General features: G+C 45.5%; 1 protein-coding gene across 1 annotated transcript in view; it reads left to right on the top strand.

The window, feature by feature from the left end:
• The window catches only part of LOC138566224 (tyrosine-protein kinase Fer-like), a 436,248-nt gene that overhangs the window by 259,142 nt on the left and 156,346 nt on the right, over window positions 1-20,760 (top strand). Inside the window, exons 7-9 of the mRNA XM_069643327.1 lie at window positions 12,634-12,757; window positions 16,055-16,212; window positions 16,694-16,816. Coding sequence (XP_069499428.1) covers window positions 12,634-12,757; window positions 16,055-16,212; window positions 16,694-16,816 — 405 coding nt within the window. The remainder of the gene's footprint in view (window positions 1-12,633; window positions 12,758-16,054; window positions 16,213-16,693; window positions 16,817-20,760) is intronic.

Below are 20,760 nucleotides of genomic sequence, written 5' to 3'. Positions count from 1 at the left end.
CGAAACCCCTAGATAAGGCACCTGGAAAGAAGGACCACCGCACCCCTGCCCCCACAAAGGCCTGGGTTAAGAATGTGTATATGTTTGCCCACTATTTATAGGGGACCCCTCATTCCAGTATAAATAGTATACCCTACATTACTCTTGGCATGACAACAATGATTGTGTAGTTTAGATTAGCTAGAACAATTGCATCTTTTTGTCCCAGCCTGACATTCACCCTGCGGAGATGAGCCCAGCTGACCCACATGCCCACAGACCGCCCAAGCTGCAGCAACCAATTGGAGTCTGGCACTGTTTATTGTTACATACTGGGCCACAGGGGCCCACCAATGAACGTGGCTATTTTACACTCTATGTCATGACGTGTTTTTGCTTGCTTTATAGCATACTGTCCATGTATCATTTGGCAGAGTGTTCTCGGAGCAGCAGAGTCCTCTGCATGCATCATTTACCTGATATAAACTTTGTTCAACTTCCAATCTTTCTCCTGGTCTCATTCCCTACTGGGGTGTATCCATTTATTCTGATTTTGGGATCTGCATTTTGGGGAATGACCACCTTCACTATGTCCCCAGATAACCAAGAGCATACCCTGGGCATCATTGTAAGTTTGGTGGTCTGGAAATAAGTGTGCTGGGTGTAACGTACCAGCACCCTTTACAGACTGCCAAACTACAAGTCTGCTGGCAGGGGCATGGTACTCCCGGCAGGCCTGACCTGCCGGGAGTTCAGGCCCCTACCAGCAGTGTTTTCACTGAAGCACCGGCACCGTTAGCAACGTTGCCGGTGCTTCAGTGACCCCATTCCACAATGTTACTCCCCATTGTCAACAATGCTACTCTAATTTTTGCCTCAAAGAATTGTGGCTCAACTACACAAGCAAATTGACGTCTTCTTCTTATGTCTAAGTGTAAGGTGCCATTGTTCTAAGCACTCAATCCATGAATTTACTTTGTTTTTAATCTGTGCAACTGTGTCAAACAGGTATTCAGGTACTGGGTTAGCAGCATAGCAACTCAATTCAGGCTAACATTATGTCACAGTATCAGCGCAAACTGCCCTGCTTGCACTTGATCCCACCCACACCCTTCCTCACTACCCTCCTCAGAGGTATACCAGCCCCTCCTATCAAGTTGGCCTCCTCAGCCTCAATCACACCTCCTAATACAATCACATACTCACATAAGTTATTTACCCCATCCCTCTCCCTCTGAGAAACCAAAGGCTAGTAACCTGCTGGATCCACCCATTGTACGCTCACAAAAAACATTTAGGTAGGCAAGCGCTTTCTCCACCCTCACCACCCACCACCCTTACACAAAGGTCTCCTTGCATAATATTCAAGAATACCAAAGTCTAAACTAACCTCAAAACAAGGGACACGTCCTCCAGCCAAATCCAATGTGCACTTATCAATGCACGCTCCCTGGTAGCAAATGCCACAGAAATCCATGACCTTATCACTGATCTAGATCTGGATGCCTTAGCCATCACAGAACCTGGCTCCATGAAGCCTCTGGCCCAGCCATCTGCCAAGCCCTACGTCCAGGATACACCATACACTGCCAAGACAGAGCCGCCAATAAGAGGAGAGGTGTCGCCCTCATTGTCAAAGAAGCTCTCGATTCCAGACAAATCAAATCTGCCACCGCAGAAAACTCTGACGCCCTCTCAGTGAAACTATCCTTCTCACCTAATGACACAATAACAATGCATATAGTCTACCGTCCTCCAGGACACCTCCTCGATTTCCAAGGTATGATACGATATGAGATGATAGGTTATTTGTAACGCGCTTAATACCCAGAGGTTTCTAAGCATGGACCCGGGGTTCGAACCTGTGGTGCTCTGTGTTGTCTTGCTTCCCAGGCGAGCACATTGCCCCTGAGCTATCCTCCCGAGACCACAACCAGGTAACCTACTACACCTTCTAGGCGACAACCTAAAAACACCACAAGAGCAATAATTCTCTTAGGAGACCTTAATCTTGGATTCTATGATCACAAAGATAAGAAAGGCAAATCCTTTGCTAAAGCTCTCCTAGACATGGGCTTTATTCAAAAAGTGGATAATCCCACCCACAGCAAAGGTTGCATACTGGATTGGATAGCAGATCACAATTGTGCTGTGGACATCAGCTCCAACACCCCACCACCTTGGTCTGATCACCATCTCCTACATTTCCAGGTACCTTCCAGAATAACAGTTAAGCATAGTCCACCTATGCCGACCGCTATGGCTAGATCAAAGAGACTACTTACTAAGGACAGAATCCTTCCTTTCCTAGAATTCCTAGCACTAAAACAACCATTTTCTAACAACCCCACAGAACTAGTTGAGCTCTATAATGTCACCCTCAAAGAGGCAGTGGACGCTATTGCTCCATTAGTGAAAAAAAGTGCAAAGTGCCTCAAACATGTTAACTCTTGGTTCACACAAGAGTTACTAGACACAAAAGCTCTCAAACGTGCAGCGCTGACCAAATGGCACTCCTGCCCTTCTGTCGCTACACGAGATGCCTACCTGTCAGTTGACAATCAGTATAAAAAAGCTATCTCGGCAGCAAAAGCCACTGCATACAACCTCAGAATAGACCAAGCCAAATCTCAGTCCAAGGAACTATTTGCCATCTTCAATGGGCAAAAGGCAATCCGGCTTTCGGCCCCGTCATGGTACAGAGTCAGCCTTGCTCGACCTGAAGAATCAGCTACTTGAAACTATGGATAAAGGCAAGCCAGTGCTTCTCCTTCTCCTTGATCTGTCAGCCACCTTCGATCTGGTCGACCACAAGATCCTATGCAAACACCTCACAGAGGCTGCCCACTTCTCCTGAGAAGCCACAACCTGGATAACATCCTTCTTGGAGTTTTCTCTGACCTTGTCTCTGCCACTCCATCCCCCATAGGCTGGTGGGTTCCACAAGGGTCATGCACCTCTCCCACCCTCTACAATCTCTTCACCCTACCCCTCTTTAATGATCTAGAAGAACACGGCATAGCATTCACCAACTATGCCGAAGATTCACAAATTCTCCTACCACTGTCCGGTTCCTACGAGCAAGACCTCAACACTCTCAAGGAGACCTATGCACTCATCCAGGCTTGGATGGTGGCTAACGGCCTTTGTCTCAATGGGGACGAAACCAAAATCCTACTGGTGAGCCCAAAAGAAAGTCTCAATAAACTAGACAGCCAATACAGCACCTTCACTGTTGAGAATACTGTCATAACAGTCTCTACCACAGTAAAAACCCTGGGTGTCTACCTCGACTCCCCCCTCTCAATGAAAAGACAAGTCAGTGCCATTTCATCGTCCGCATCTACCACAACCAAAATCATTAATGCAGTAAAACCCCACCTCTCGCCAAAAAACTGCCTCAATATAGCGCAAGCTACCATTGTCGCCAAGTTGGATTATTGCAATGTCCTGCTCCTAGGCACTTCTGCCAAGAACATGAACAAAATGCAAGTCAGGCAAAACAATGCTCTCAGAGCTGCTCTAAGTATCTCCAAAAGAGAGCATATTTCCCAGGTCAGACGAGAGTCCCACTGGCTCCCGATTAAAGAGCACATACTCTTCAAGGCCCTCACCATCACACACCAATGCCTCTCTCAGTCTGCACCTCCTTATCTGGCAGAACGAATCCATCAAGCATTGGCACTGAGACCTAAACGTGCCCAATACTCTCACCAACCGCTTCTGGTCCCTACCTTCAAAAGAGTCAAAGCTGGTGGCTCGAGCTTTCAGGTATTACCACCCAGAAACTGGAACTCACTACCACTTAAACTCAGAAAGGAAACATCCCTCACTGCCTTCAGAAAAGCTCTGAAAACCAAGCTTTTCAACTAAAGTGTGCTTGAAGATGTTCCCCTGTAACCATGGAACACTCGTACTGTATTACTGCTTGAACACTAATCAATGTCTATTCAGCCTGTTCTTCTTTAATCTGCAATTGAGAAAAAAGAATCTGTAACAGTGCCACAATGCCCAAGGGCCGCTGCACGCTTTATAAATTCAAATAAATAAAATAAATAAATAAAATTCCTGTGGAGTCTTATGGGACTCCACAGGAATGGGGATTTACTGTTGCGCCGCCGCTCATGATAACCCGGTTGCACCGAGATATCGGGCGGCAGAAATGGGGTTACGAGGTCGACGATATAACTGGGATATTATTGGTGGTGAGAATGCCAGTAACTCCCCGTTCAATGGAGTCGACTCCATGGAGGGGATTGCAATTACTTGCACCCAAACTTCCAGATAGAGGGCGTATCAGGCCTTTTTACGCATTTAATTCTTGTATATACGCATCATTTAATTTTACAATGCATATCATTTACGCAGCGTTATCACCGTATTTATAAAAACAGCTCCCTCTTTCCTCCAGTAGATGGCACTGGAGTTTATATCAGTATATGCGAGTTTTGGTACAAGACTCCACAGTGCCACCTCTGAATTTCCTTTCAGCTTGGCTGGCTTCGTAGAGGAGGGCAGGGTCTTTGTCAGAGGTATGGCCCTGCTGCCTCACTCAACCTATGCGCAAACAGCGCATACATTCCCAATGTGTGACTGAAAGCAGACTTTGGCCATATGAAGCCAGAGTCTGCTGTCATTCATGAACACCATTAAAAGCTATTGGCTGTTCTTTTTAGCCAATGGACTTTGAAGATGTGCAGTGCAGGGGTGGAGTTTACATTTTTAAGTGAGCATTGCACTATTCACATGTGCAGTAACTGGAGGACAAGAAGTCACTATGGTGCTCCAGCAGTGAGCAGAAACCCTGTCAGGCAAGCCCAAGCTGTCTCATACTGTCTTCCTGTGTGTCTGCCTCAGATTCCCACAGAGAAAAGGGTAGATCTTGGCTTTGTGGGCTCAGTTTTGTATGCTTTTCATAGAAAAGTGTTGTTTGCAATGGCTGGGGATGTGTGCAGTCAGACCCTTTGATAGTACCACCGAGAGGATTGGAGGAGCCAATTACAATTATATCATGTTGGCATCTCCTGTCAGCGATTGACTGTTACTCTTCGTGGTTGTAGCTACCAGATACCAGCCTGCTGGTAGCATCACACAATAGGATCAGATCGGGGGATTCCGACGCCAGCCCTATCCCTCGCAGTGACCGTTTCTTTTTTATTTCTGTGTGTCATGGGCTGCACGTGGGCACAAGGGTCCAATGCACTCTGAGGCTGGGAAACAATTCTTGTACAGGTGTCAGTCAAGCACAGGCGATGTGTTGAGATGTGTTCGGATCGATGTGTTGGGCAGTTTGTTGGGAGGAAGGATAGCTCTGGGACAAAGCGTTTGTCTTGGAAGCAAGACAGCACAGCGCAACACAGATTTGAATCCCGATGCCGCGCTTAGAAACCACTCGTTGGTATTAAGCGTGTTATAAATGAACAATTATAATTAATATTGGTATCTGGGGTTACTATTGGGAGGTGAAAGCATCTGCTGAGTGCATATAATTTTGAAGTAACAGCAAATGATCATATGTCAAAATGATGTCTCTGTGGGGTGACATGGGGGCAGATTGCCACATAAAGACTATTTCTCTGATGCTGGCTTGTGGAGGGCTTCGAATAGGTACTGCCACTGCAACAACATGGCACCTGAAGGGTTGTGTGGTCATAACAGGGTGCAAAAATGTTACGGATTTGTAATGGGCATCAGAGCAGCATCACATCAAATGACAATCCGTGTGTCTCTTCGGGGTTGGCATGGGCACAAAAGGGCATGTGTAATTTCTCCTGGTGATTAGCCTCGGGTGCTGGGCTGAGTGTGAAATCAGGACTGAATGGGCACTGGATTAGAATGCGGGTGTGAAGACATCTGAGGGGTAAATGTGCAGGCTCCGCTCCCTCCTGAATTGAATAAAACGTATGTGATAATCCCCAATCGTGATAAAGCAGTAGCACGCTGAACATCTCTGCAGGAGTCTGCACTGTGTATCTCTGGGTTTGAACTACCACTCCCATGATCCCTCTCCATTGAAAATGCTGATGGGAGTTGTAGTCCAAACTAAACCCTCTATAGAGACAAATGTTGCTGACTACTGCATGTTGGCAACATACCCACACTATTTTCCAATCTGACTACGATTAACTCTGCAATATACACACGAGGACTGACATCGATCCGATACTCGCACCAAAGCTCAGCACCTGGTGTATACCGAGTTGAAGCTGCCAACAGAACACTACCCCTCTCACTATCCAACACCCTCTTCACCTTACTAAGCCACCCCACTTTCTCGTTTACAGATCTGCCAGAGTACCTGGGGACCAACTCCGTTGGTGACGGTGCACGGTACAAATACCTTTAACATTTAACTGCTAAGCTATTTATCATGAACATTAATTTAGTAGGAGGCTGCCTGGTTAACTTCAAGCAGTCTTCATTTGATTACTCTCCACGTTACAGAGTGAGCAGTGGGATGGTAATCAATGGCACCTGAAAGGGTCAGCAAACATATCAAGACTAAGGGGGTCATTACGAGAGTGGCGGTAAGGGGTTACCGGCACCGGTAAAGGTGCCGGAGCCGTCAACCCCTTACCGGCACATTACGAGTCTGCTTGCGAGAACCCGCTAAGGACACCTGGTTTTACCAGGGGCCCTTAGTGGGTCCCGCGACCAGACCCGGGTGTTAACAACAGGCCCTTTTTTAACGGACCCGTTGTTAGCACCGTCCCCATTCCCATTGAGCCGTAAGGGGGCTTGAATGGGAATGTGGATGGGTTCCTTGAATGAGGAATTACCGGGCCCTCCAAGGTCAGAATGGCCTGGTAATTCCTCATTCAAGGAACCCAGACCCGTTACCCAGTAAGGGGGGCACGGTTACCCCCTAACTCGTAATCACCCACAAAGCTTGTGAACACACATATATATTTAAAGGCCAGGATACCAAGTTTGATAAAATGGATAATTATTCGGTTTAATGAGCCAGTCACTCACAAGCATAACTTTAGTAGGACTGTCCATGACACGCTTTATACAGAATCTATTTAGACGGACACGTTTTTCGTGGCGTTGAGTGCACGTCACTGAAAGATATAAAAGGTTTGACAGTTTAAGAAATCCGTTTTCTTTTTCTTTACAGAGCGTCGCAGCAACGCTCTAGCTGTACTTCTCTTTCTGTGAACCATGATAGTAGGGTGATTCCTTTTTTACGAACCTGTACATATGTTGACACAATGGGCCTCATTACACGGTAGGTGTTAAGGGATTACCGGTACCGGTAAGGTCACCGATGCCGGTAATCCCTTAGCGCCCTACTACGAGGTCCCTCAGCGGGTCCCTTGACGGGAACCACTAAGGGAATTCAGAGCTAATAACGTTACCGCAATTTGCGGTACCGTTATTAGCTCCTTCCCCATTCCCATTTAGCCTTTGGGGGCTCAATGGGAATGGGGAATGGTATTTGGCATGGGGACTTACCGTGTCCTCCAGGGTCGGAATGACCCGGTAAGTCCCCATACCGCCTACCCGGACCCGGTATGCAGTAAGGGAGTAGCCATGCCCCTAATAGCGGCATGGTTACCTCCTATCATGTAATGAAGCCCAATACATCCTAAATAAACAAGGAATCAGCAGTGTATTAAGAAAAGAATTAAGCCGATTGCATTCATTACTGAGTCCTGTCTGCGAACTAGAAGATGATGGACCAAAAAGCATACACACCAAGATGGTCAACAGCAAGCCACGCTGGAAAACGAATAATAGCTATACGGACACAACGTTTTTGTTTGGGCATTATGGGCCAAGCCAACGGGAGAACGTTCTTACTGGCATGGCATATATTGGCAAGGCAATTGGGCCTCATTACGAGGTGGGCGGTAAGGGTTAACGGGCACCGGTAAGGAGACTGGTGCCGGTAAACCCTTACCGCCCTATTCCGAGGTCCCTTAGCGGTTCCCGCTATGGGCGCCTGGTTTTACCATGTGCCCTTAGCGGGAGCCGCTAAGGGACCAGGGAGCTAATAGCGGGCCCGTTATTAGCTCCATCCCCATTCCCATTGGCCCTAATGAGGCCCAATGTGTTGGCAATGTGCTGGCATTATGTGCTAAGCAAATGTTCTTACATGGGGGATAATAACAAATATTGCAGAACAGGATAGGGCACAGCCAGCATGATCCTGTGTTTATATACTAGCATGTTTTGTGGGCAAAGGCATCATGAAATATGTTGGAAAGTGCTCCTGTGCACTGTTGATGTCTTGGCATCTAGTGCATTTTTTCATCTGTTACCCTTTGAAGCAGATTGCAAACCCAGCTTTCACCAGAATTTTACTGTAAAATGCATCATTTTAACCCATTATTTTAAACATATTTTCTCAGGGCAACACCCTATTCATGGCAAACATGTACACTCCTTCAAATAATGATTTCACCAGCCACCACTGGCCTTCTTATGAGCACAGTGCATCATTTTCTAGAGGTAGGTAGTACTCTCGGGGCTGTGTAAGCACTAGGGTCCCCAACTTGTAGAACTTGAGCAGCATGATGCTTTCCCTCCTCCCCTTTTTGCATTACTCTGCAGTGCACTTGTCAGGGCAGGAGCCACGCATGTGGGGCCATGCTTCGGCCCGACTGTTATAATCTTTTTTCAGGTAACTGGAACTCCTCTCCGTGTTAACCTGCACTGTTAAGTGTGAAATGGTTCAAATAATGTACCTAAAGCTTTACTCTCTTGCGAAGGAGAACAAACATTTTTACTCTTTTGAAATTGCATTTACTCTCTCATTCTAAAATTAGGGAGTACACTACTCTCACCTCAAAATCTTATCTGGAGTACTGCATACACCTGTGACCTCGTTCAGAAATGAAAGGAAGGGAACACTTTTACATATACAAGAAAGTTGGTACAAATGGGAGCTAACTTGGTGAATCAAGGACACATTCCTCATTACAAGTTTGCCGGTCCGGTAACAATGGTGCCGGTAAGCTACCGGCACCGTTGTTACCGGACTGGCAAACTACGAGTCTGCGAGCGGGTGCCCTTCTGTCAGCCAGGTCTGAGCACCGCTCGCAGACCATGTCGGATGCACCGGCACCATTCCTGAATGGTGGCGGTGCATCCGACCTCCCCATCCCCATTGAGCCATATGGGGCTCAAATGGGAATGGGGAGTAATGATTACCGGCACCCAGCAATGGGCGATTACCTGGTCCGCCGGGGTCGGAATACCCCGGTAATTGCCCATTGCCGGGTGCTGGTGTTTTCACGACTTTGGCGGCAGCCGTGCCGATTTTACCGTAATGAGGCCCATTGTGGGACAACAAAGAGAGAGCGACACACACAACTCCTTAACAGAAGGGTAATGTTTGCTGGTTCACTTAGGTCAATTATTCAAAAAGCACAAAAGCAGACATTTTTGTAGGGTTTCATTTAAGTTGGTTTAGGGGCATCCACTTACCCACATGCCATATAGCATTGTCATCTGGATAAGACAAGACTGCCCCCGCCCGTCCAATCTCAGGGAGCAATATATTTAAGAGTCATATATATGGAAATGTCAGATATCTCACAATTGTTATTGTTTAAATCATTTGGTGTCAAGAAAGGGTGTGTTATCTCACAATCGGAATTGTTATATAACCTCCCATGATTTGACAAAATAACAACCTCTAGCTACCTTACCAAATGGGTAAGAAAATCTAAGGGGTGGAATTTATCATTCAAATGTCCTACTTAGAATTGTGTGTAACAGAAACTCCTCCTACATGCTCTCCCATTGGGGGCAGTTATTTGGGGCTAGCTCAGGGCATAGTATTTCCAACCAGCCTCTCCAGTGACTGAGGACATTTTCAAGGTGGGTAATATTATTTACAAGTCAAAAGTGCAGGGCTGATGCTGTAAATAGCTACCTCAGTACTGGAGCTGATTTCTGATGACAATATTATCTTAATAATAATGTGATATGTCCTGAATCCCCTTGAAAGAGCCAAATTGTACGCTAAGACTCAAAGCATCTAGGAGACCATACCTGACCAAGAAAGTTGAGAGAGCCAATCCCAGCACGTCCACTCTTTCTCTGTGAGCAAGTGAGTGGAGCAATCCCAGCAGGCCCACTCTTTCTCTGTGAGCAAGTGAGTGGAGCAATCCCAGCAGGCCCACTCTTTCTTTGTGAGCAACTGAGTGGAGCAATCCCAGCAGGCCCACTCTTTCTCTGTGAGCAAGTGAGTGGAGCAATCCCAGCAGGCCCACTCTTTCTTTGTGAGCAACTGAGTGGAGCAATCCCAGCAGGCCCACTCTTTCTCTGTGAGCAAGTGAGTGGAGCAATCCCAGCAGGCCCACTCTTTCTCTGTGAGCAAGTGAGTGGAGCAATCCCAGCAGGCCCACTCTTTCTCTGTGAGCAAGTGAGTGGAGCAATCCCAGCAGGCCCACTCTTTCTTTGTGAGCAACTGAGTGGAGCAATCCCAGCAGGCCCACTCTTTCTCTTTTGAGAATGTAGGTAACTGTTCCAGAGAGAAGGGGACACAAAGCTAAAGCCAGACAGTTGTTTTTGCAGACCTTAAAATTGCACATGATATTGTAAAAGTTGTGCATACTTCAGTGATGGTAGGGTCCTTTCCCTGGGAACAATTTGTAAATAGAAACCAGCAACTGAACTGACGGCCTTGCTTGACAGGCAGCCAGGCAAGATCATTTGGTATTACTCTCATGTACGGTCTTCGGTTGCTAACATAGCCCACTTTTGGGCAGCATCGTTGTGTGATGCATGTAGCTTTTGTGCAGATGGGCCTCTAATCACCTTAACCCAAAGCAGGCCCACCACTTAAGAAGTGAGTGCAAGTTTGTACGTAAAGCAAGTTTATTGTACAATCGACTGGGAGGGGTTAGATGATTCTATAGAGTGAAACTGACCCGAGTCTCCCTAAACCACACAAGTTGACACATTCTATAAATGTTTGCAACAGTTAAAACATTTCCACATTCTTTATTACAAACCACCCCCCACAGATGATTGGTCAAAACCTATACAAAAGAAATCCAATCTTCTCCAATTCCCCCATTCTCATCGGTCACAATTATCTTAACTACCATCTTCAGCTCACGTGTAGAGCACACACCCTTTTAGGATTTGTCCGTCTTAGTTCTTGACATCATCACATAGTTACACATTTAAACATAAACATAATTCAATACAAGGCCCAGCTGGCCTGGGACCTTCAAACCCTAGACGTGATTTGAACATGGTTTGCAAGGACACTTCAAACAATATGGGGAGGGGAAGAGTAAATATGTTTCCTTGGAACTGGTGATAACTATCTCACCCACCCAGACTTGCTGGCCTCCCTTCAACACTAAACGACTACCAATTCAACACGCATGACATCTAGACACAATCAGAGCAAATAATGTAAACCCATATGTATCGTTCACCTCTGGCCTCAGGCGTCCTTCCACCCCACGTTGATTACTGGTCAAAAACAAATGGCCGGATTCCCCTGAAAAATAAATAACAAGCTCCCATGCACTCAAAAGATTGAATCCCCTTTCTGAAATACTGCCTAGCCACAAAAGCTGTGTGCCTGCCTGTGTGTGACCATCAGATTATTGTTGCAGCTGCCCTTCCTCTGTCTTTCAATATTTGCCACACCAGTTCTTCCCAGTCACAGAGTTCACCTTGCGAGCCCTGGCTGCAGAGTCTAACCACATTATGAAAGATTGCACGGCATACAGATTTGTACATTTCCCCATGTATGAACAACAGTGCATGCATGTTTAAAACTTCCATATCCTCTTTACTGTGGTTTCTTCATGACAAATCTCCCTTCTCGCATGCACATTGTAAGGCTCCTCGTTGCCCAGTTTCTAGGCGTACACGTGGCATACCATACCTTTATTGGGTTATATTTAATTGGCAGGTTTTGACATTTCTCTTGCGGCGGGCGTGCAAATCTAAATGTATCAACTTAAACACAAATCAACAAAAAAGTAACACATATCCCATTTGCATTAACTATGCTAGATACATATAATATTGCAACCTCGCGCCAACTTTGCCGCTCTCCCAGTCACTGATACAGAGCACTCAGCATGAACCCCTCTTTCTCATCGGGATCTTTCCTGACCACCCCAGCACTTTCTAGCTAGGCAGCTGTAGTTGGTGCCAGCTCAGATAGAAGTGAAAATACTATTATTTTAAAGTTCCGGTTAGTAAGTGCCAAAAGAAAAGAGCATACCACAGCATGAACTTGTGTCTATATCAAAAGTGCCAGCCAAGTCCAAAGGGCCACACAGAGGTCTTACTTTGAATAGTTCCTGTATCTTAAGCCCTCTGGGTACGGATATCAGGAAAAGGAAGCGTCAGCTGATGAGCCTAGGCAGCTGGCAGGTCCTCTCTTTTTCGACATTAAGGCAGACTTGAAGCAAATCCCTCCAGACCTGGGTCAGTCTGAATGAGATGTTCAGCTCTTGAATCTGAACCCCAGGCTCCCAACAGAGCCTTCGATATATCACGCAGTGGGATCTACATCAATGTGTGAGCCCTTAAGTGGGCCTCTCAAGATGTCATGATGGGGCCTCATCTATATACTGAACGGAATAGACCACATTGCTGTTGTTAATAGTTTATTGGAGGGATGGAGCCCTGCCTCGCTCATGTTTTCCTTTCATGCCTATTGCCTAGGTGGGGATTTCCTGTCGTTCCTCCGCAGCGAGGGGAACCGGCTCTGGGTGAAGGATCTGCTGAGGTTTGCAGAGCAGGCAGCAGCTGGAATGGCCTATCTGGAAAGCAAGCACTGCATCCACAGGTAAAGGACACTTTGCGGTTGAGCATCCAAGAGCGGGTGGGGACCGGAGAGGGTTCCATGCCATCCTTCTGGCTACTGCATCGGGAGCACATCTCACTCTCTGCTGGGGAAATGTATCATCTGGAGGCTTCCCCCGGGACTGAACTGCAGAGATATGCCTTGGTGACAGCTGAGCCTCTGGCGGCTGTAGAGACATTCTTCGATCTGTAGCGAGCTACGTCAAACACAGACTGCATGACAATGAGTGTCAAGCTGCATTGTGCAGCTGTGATCGAGTTTCCTTCAGATTGATTCTCCATTTCTGACTTCAATCTCTTTCTTACAATGGTATTCGAGGTATTTGTAAAGAATCACAATGGTGTTATGGGTCCACTTTAGAGAAACCAAATGATGATGGCTGGAAGGTTTAGAATTAATCTTAACCACAGGCACAGCTCTGGGGAACCCACGAGAACATCGTTCTTCAGCCTGCCAAGCCACTACAGAAGGGGAAAGACTGTGTGCAAACCAGGCTTGGTCCAACCCCAAAAGGAGCAGTCCAGCCTGAGCTCCTAGTTCACATCCCTTCTGCACAAGACCACAAGCATCCCCAGAGACCCAAGGTACTCCTCACTGATGATGCCCAATGAGGCCGAAACATGTCTGGGGATGCTTGTGGTCTTGTGCAGAAGAGAGGTGACCAAGCAGTTCAGGCTGGACTGCTGCTCTGGTGGTTGGACCAAGCCTGATTTGCCTATGGGCTTTCCCATTTCTGTAATGGCTTGGCAGGTGAATAACAATGGTCTGGAGGGTTGCCCAGAGCAACTGCCAGAGGTTTAAGATTAATTCTAAACCTTCTAGCCATCACTTCTTTGTGTTGATGGGTCCACTTTAGAGCTCTCACAGTCTCCGTAGATTAATTGCCAAGTAATAACCATGAAGAATTAGAGGCCAGGCAGATACGAGGGCTGGTCCCCTATCCAGTAGTATTGAGATCACTGCAGGTCCTTCGTAAAAACCCTATCTGAAAAGCTCAGTTTTCAAGCGCTTCAAGATTCAAAGGTAGTTCTGCTCTCTTGCCTGGGTTTAACCCCTTCTAGAGTTTAGGTCCCTGGAATCCCTGGGATCTTTGCACATGTGTTTGGCATTTAAAGGTCTGCAGATGGACCAAGTGACTTTGGTTTATCAGAAGTGCCTAGTTGGCAACAAGCGGCAACCATTTTCTGTAGGTACCTGGGACTTTGGTCGAGCAGGCTTTACGAATGAGACATAGAGCCTTAAAAATGATCCTCACTCAAGTTGATTCTTTTTAAGGCTGCTTTCCCGTGGTCTGTTTCCGCAGACTCAACCACAACCTGGTGGCTTGATTTTGTAATCTGTGAAGTCTGCCAGTGACCATTTTTGGAAGGTGTGGTTAGATTGCATTGCAGTTATCCAGCCTCACCTTGACAAAGGGTTTCGTCAGCTCTATTAGATCATTTATTTGTGTGGAGGGTGGATTTTCCAGGGCATGGTTAACTCCAGGTTGATGTCCTTCATCACCATCTGGATGTGGGGAACACATGACTGTTTTTTTCCGAAAATGGTTTCCAGATTGTGTACATTTTTGCAATGTGATTGGATCACAAGGAGCCTCCAGGCCGCTGGGACAGACAAACAGTGGCAGCGTGGAGTCGGTTCTCCCCGTTATCAGAACCTCATGTTTCGCTTTGCTTCGTTCAGGCAGAGGCAGTTCTCTTTCATCCAATGTAAGAAGTGGTTAAGACTTACAGTGAGGTTGGTCTTGCTCTCTAACCAGGTATATGCGAGTATCAGCAGCAAATGAGTGTCTGATGCTTTTACAGCAGACCAGCTAAATGGCACATACAGCTAATGAACACATGGAGTGAGCGGTTTATGGTCATTTCATCTAAAACCATTGCATCTAGTGCCATTCCATCGAAATGTTCCCATCTAAAAAATGTCCATCTAATGCATTTTAAAAAGAATAAATACATTTGGCCCGAGGGTTCCCCCCAAACCTCGGTTTTTTACCCTTTAAAATACACCTGAACACAAATTAACTCTTTATTCCCCAAAAACATGCATTAGATGGACATTTTTTTGATGGAAAAATGTCGATGGAATGGTTTTAGATGGAATGGTTTTAGATGAATTGACTAGATACAGCAGTGAGCCACGTCATGCATAGAGTGTTGTAATTTGCTTCATTATTGCCTTTCTATGATGACATAATATTCATGGTATGATAACAATAGCAATAATGTTATCAATATTAAATAATAACAAAAACACTTTACTTCTAACTTTGGTTGTCCCGAAGTCTTCAAGGATCTATGCTCCTAGAGGGGTTTCAAAAGAAGCATTGGCGGAATCAGCCTTCCAAGAACATCTTATAAGGCCCAAACCTCTTTGACCAAAGGTTAAGCACAGCACACATTGTGCCACAAATGCCAAAAAAAAGGCAATTGAAAAAACTAAGAGCATTTATTGAAAATATGCAGCCACTGGATTGTCACTAGTGCTTTATGCATTAGGGTTCATGAATCAGGCAGTGGGTCTTAAAGTGATCCTTGGCTCCACTGGCACAGCCTGGGGAGTGCTTTCAAGATCGTCTGTGTTTTCAAGGTGACTTCTCTACTGATCTTTGGTCAGTAAGAGAACGACTGCTCGCTGTTGATTCCTTAGAACATGATCAATTTAATCTCTACATTGACTACATATAAGTCACTCTTTGCAGACTAGTGCTACTATTAATTTATACTACTCGTTATATTAATGCGGTTTATATCTACTATGGTTCATATTATATTCGTAAATGATTTTAACAAATGATTTAGCTATATAGAAATACTATTACAAGTGACCTGAATCATTTACTATGTTATTTCTCTGTGGTTCTTATTTATTCAAAGTCTGTAACTTGTTGATATCTGTATCAAACTCAATATTTAAACAATAAAAATCATTAAAATAAAAAGAACATGATCAATTTAAGGCGTGATGTCGGCCTCAAAATGGAATGTGCTTAGAAATGTGAGGTGCATTCTAAAGACCTGGCTGAATATCGTAGAGAGATGGCTACTTAATTCGAATAAGTGCTGCACTGTTGCTACTTTAAATATGATAAATCTTCTATCCATTGCCATTTTCAATGCCACTGTCACTCTTTAATTCATGACCCTCGACCCCTGGGCTTCCCATAATCAGTGTTTGGCTCACATGATCACTGCCATCTCACATGCATTTCCTCCACTGATTTAGTGCCCATTTTGATGCCACCTTCTATCTTTTCTGTTTTTTGTCCAACACTTAAAGAGATCTGGCTGCCAGGAACGTGCTGGTTGCGGAGGGCAACGTCCTGAAGATCAGTGACTTTGGGATGTCCCGGCAGGAGGAAGACGGAGTGTATTCTTCCACCGGGGGGCTGAAGCATATCCCAATCAAGTGGACTGCGCCGGAGGCCTTGAAATACGGTCAGCAACAGCCTGTGCCTCCTCCACAAGGGCTGGAGCTCTGACTGGATACTCAGGGGGTCTTTACTGTAGCATCCTTGTTTGTTTGTTTATTTATTTGTAGTGCTCACCTAACCCAGGGGTAGCAGGGCGCAGAGGCAACAAGAGGATTGTAAAGCTTAGGTTACAGGGAGCACAATAGATGTAATCCAGCTCAGGTTACATAACTGGAAGCATCACAAACAATTAGAACCAATACAAAAGGTTATAATTACAAGGAGATATACAAAATATACAGGTTATATAATGTGACTAAACAAAGATGATAAGTGGATATACACAATTTACAGTATTTATAGTATAGCGCAGTGTGGGAACACGTTAAGTGTCATGTTCCTGAGCCTGAGGATGGTGTTGGACCTGAATTGTGTGCATCCTTAGATGTCTAGTTAGTTTTACCCAAAGCCAAAGGCAACTAAAGTCTTCTCTTGTTTTTGGACAGGACGATATTCCACCGAGAGCGATGTTTGGAGCTACGGGATTTTGCTGTGGGAGATCTTCACCTTTGGTGCCACGCCCTACACAGGGATGTCCAACCACCAGGCCCTAAGCCAAGTGGAGAGAGGTAAGAATCAGTGAGTCAAAGGTGCCCTCGGATCCACTAGTTAGGAAATTGGTGAACAGCAGCGTGCTCGGGAAAGGCCAGCAGAAGCTAATCATTCACCCACTGCCCCACAAATACCATGTGCAGATGTGTATAAAACGAGATGCAGGGAGGTAGCTGGGGGCAAGGGTGTATGTGCGGTTGTGAGGTGGTGCTGGATCAGGTTGACACTTCATGTGTATAAAACCAAATGCGGGGGAGGTAGCTGGGGGCAAGGGTGCATGTGCGGTTGTGAGGTGGTGGAGGTTCAGGTTGAACCATCATGTGTATAAAACTAGTTCTGAGGAGGGTAGCCGGGAGTCAAGGGTGTAGGTGCAGGTGAGAGATAATGTAGAATCAGGTTGAACCATCATTTGTATAAAACCAGTTGTGGGTGGGGTAGCAGGGAGTCAAGGGTGTATGTGGGGTTGTGAGGTGAAACATCACTTCCGAATGTAGGCAGGTTCTGCTCCCGCCCCTGCTAGTTCTATTAGACCTCTGAATTGGGAACATAAGACTGTCTTTTCTTTGGTAAAAAGCAGCAGAGCAAGCTGAAAGATTAGCAAAATTCACTTTTATGTTACTGTATTGGCTTGTATGTAGCTAACCTCTGGAGTCAGAATCACATCGTTATCGAGTGTTGCAAAATAAATACTCTGAAAAAAAACATATTGGTGTCCTCACAACCTGCAGTGTGCATGGGCGACTCAAGGCACTACTGTCATATGTATTCGAGTGTGGCCTATGTGCACGGTGCTCCTGATCTTCATGCATGAAGACTTGAGGTTTCACGTCTTGCCTTCAGCTCTCTCCCCATTAAACCGCCCTCACTATCTTGCAGAGCTAAGCACCAAAATGGCAGAGATCACACTATAAAACACCTAGTTATATAACTTCACATTACTTACAAGTCTCGGCAGCCCGGGATATCAGGCGGTGAATTCGGGAAGTCCCCATTCCCGTGAAGTCCCACAGGACTCCACGGGAATGGGTGCACAGAAGCACTGGCACTGTTGCTAACGGTGCCGGTGCTTCCGTGACAACTCTGCTTTCCAGGGCCGTTGCGAAGACCCAGGAAAGCAGAGTTGTAGTCTGCCGGCCAGGAATGGGTGTCGGTACGTTGCTACCAGCACGCTTATTTCCAGACCGGCAGACTCGTAATGAGGCCATATGACTCGAAAATCGCTAGCCTTGAAGAAATTGAGAGAGCTCTGGCTGCAGTCCACTCACCGCCAATAAATGCTATTCCAAAGTCCATGCTGTCCTCGAAAGACATTGTGGAGCTCATTTTCCAAGTGCCCTGGAGCATAAATAAAGGTCCTAAAAGACAAGCGTAAAGGTGCTACTCCTGTCTTAACACTTTCATTTAGGCTCTGGGACATGTGTGTGATTTTTGATGGCAGAGTCGGGGTACAGAACAGGAGTTACGTTTCACCCTCTTTTTACACCAGCAAAGCAGACGAGATCCATAGTATCCATTACAAATGTTGCTCCTGCTATGCAAAAATGGCAGGCAGCATTTACTCACTTTGCACTGTGCAGTTACCAAAGGAGGTGCAGCGATGATTTTGTCAGCATGTTACACCTACTTTTTGCACTTTGCATTCCAAATGACGAAAACTGCACAGAGAGGACCTGTGCATGCAAGTGTAAACATAGCAGGTCCCCTCTGTGCATTGTACCCATTGGAGGAACATGAGCGCCTGTACATATCATGAAGAGATGCAGACAGAGACAGACATATGGGAGCAAAAGGAGAGAAATGTAAATTAAAGGCTCAATGGGAGGTCAGTGAGGAAAAGGATATATCCCTAACTCTTTGTTGCTATGTCCACCCCATTTTCTCATGCATTCTTACCCTCTACCCACTGGACCTCTTCCGGAGTGCTCTGCTTCAAGATGATCCACTTCATGGCCTGTGAATAACGACAAGACAGCATTACATAATGTAGCCTCACCCTGGGTGGACACTGTCCTGGCACCTTTGGAACCAGGCTCATGAACAAAAGGAAACAAGAACATTCATTTAACACCAAAAAGCTTTTATTATGGACATAGCACTTCAGATCCCTTAACCTTGAACATTCCATCCATTAAGCAGGATGCATTAACCTTGAACCTTCCACCCATTAAGCAGCTCCAAGTGTATTCTTGGGTGTGGCTGCTAATGGATTGCCTTTGCACGTGCTCACTCTCAGGGTGTGGCTGTTAAGCCAGCCCTAATGGGCGTGCCCACGATCTCAGCTATATAAGCTGCCCCGATCCTCAAGACAGATGCTTTGCGTTAGTCTGCACTTGCAAGCAGCGTAACGCTCACCGTCGCCTGAGGTCAGACTTACCTTTGAAGATCCTGCTTCCTGGACATCCTGCTTCCTGCCAGCATACTTACCAACTGGGGGAAGCTGTTCTTACCTGTACATCTCTCCAGTGAACCAAGTATTCATCTTTACACTTTCCGGAACACCGAAATCTTCATCTTGGCACCACAGCACGACACGCTCCATCGTCAACAGCAGCGCCTGCAAGGAAAAACAGAAGACAAGGTTAGACATAAAAAAACAGTCAGTTTAAGGTTGCCCTTCACCGTACTTCGCGTTTTCCTTAAAGCATCACTAACTTGCTGTCAAACATTGTGGTAGCATCCATCTTCCATCCGGCCGCGTCTCGCATCTCACAGCTGCATTGAGGCCGCATTTCCATCTAAGGCAGCAGTATTCAAACTGTGGGTCGCGGCCCTGCGGGGGGCCGCGGCCGCATCCCTGGGGGGCCGTGAGAGCGCTTCATGAAATGTAAAATATATATATTATATATATATATATTCAGTAAAAAAACTTTGTTAAAGGGACGTTATGGTTAAGTTGCGCTATTAAAAACCTATGAAATTCAGTGAAAAAACTTTGTTAAAGGGACGTTATGGTTCAAAGTAAAACCGAAAAACCCTTGAAATTCGGCAGTTATGGTAACATAAGCAACCATAACTCGCGCCACCGTGCACTGCTAACACTAACACCCAGGACATCAAAGATGACATCACAAATGTCATTGATGACATCACTGATGACATCACATGGCTGGCTCTCCCTTTTTATCCTTTACTGACATATCGAAGCCACATAGTTTTCTTCAGTAACAGTCAGGAAGTAAAAATTGAAAAGGTACTATATTTGTAGACTTAGGGTCAAGTCACATCATATGAAACATATACATAGCAGAAGACAGAGGCTTGAAAGAGAGCAATCCTTTCTGTGCAGGAAGATAATCATTAGGGTTATCAGCACTTTCTCATAGTTTTATTTTTAATACTCTATCTTCCCTGTATATGCTCATATTTGTATACATTATACTCACTCTCCTTTCCTTTGGGTGCAGTCACATCATGTGATACACATACATATGGTAAGTAGCAGCTTTGAAACAGAGCAATAGTTTCTCTGCATAAAGACAATCAGTAAGGTTATGAACTCTTTCTGCTACTATTTCTGCTTTTTTGTTTACTTCACTGTCCCTGTATATACTCATATTTGTATGTGTTGTTGTCTCTTTGTGTTTTGTCTGTAATAATTATGTATTAAGTGGGTTTTATTATCTACTTATTACATGTTTCACAGTACGCAAAAATCTAATAAGAAAGCAGTTATCATTTCAGTATTCAACATGGCAAGATTATGAATATGGCACCTTCATCATGTATGCTGCACACACTGCCTATGTTTCTGCATGAGTAGCTTAGTATACTGGATAGAACTTCATAATAGAATGCTATTTATATCAATGCATTGCTTAATGCACTAATTAGCTCATGATATCTATCCCAATGATCCTTGACAGTTTTTGGTCAGCATTATAAGAATCCCTTGTACAGAGTTTTTATGAAAAGTAAATGCACATGTGATGTCATCAGTGATGTCATCAATGACATTTGTGAT

Source organism: Ambystoma mexicanum, chromosome 1p (assembly GCF_040938575.1).
Source record: "Ambystoma mexicanum isolate Mex_15411 chromosome 1p, UKY_AmexF1_1, whole genome shotgun sequence".
Classification (NCBI taxonomy): Eukaryota; Metazoa; Chordata; class Amphibia; order Caudata; family Ambystomatidae; genus Ambystoma; species Ambystoma mexicanum.
The sequence above is the reverse complement of the archived record's forward strand: the minus strand, read 5'-3'. Positions and strand labels throughout refer to the sequence as shown.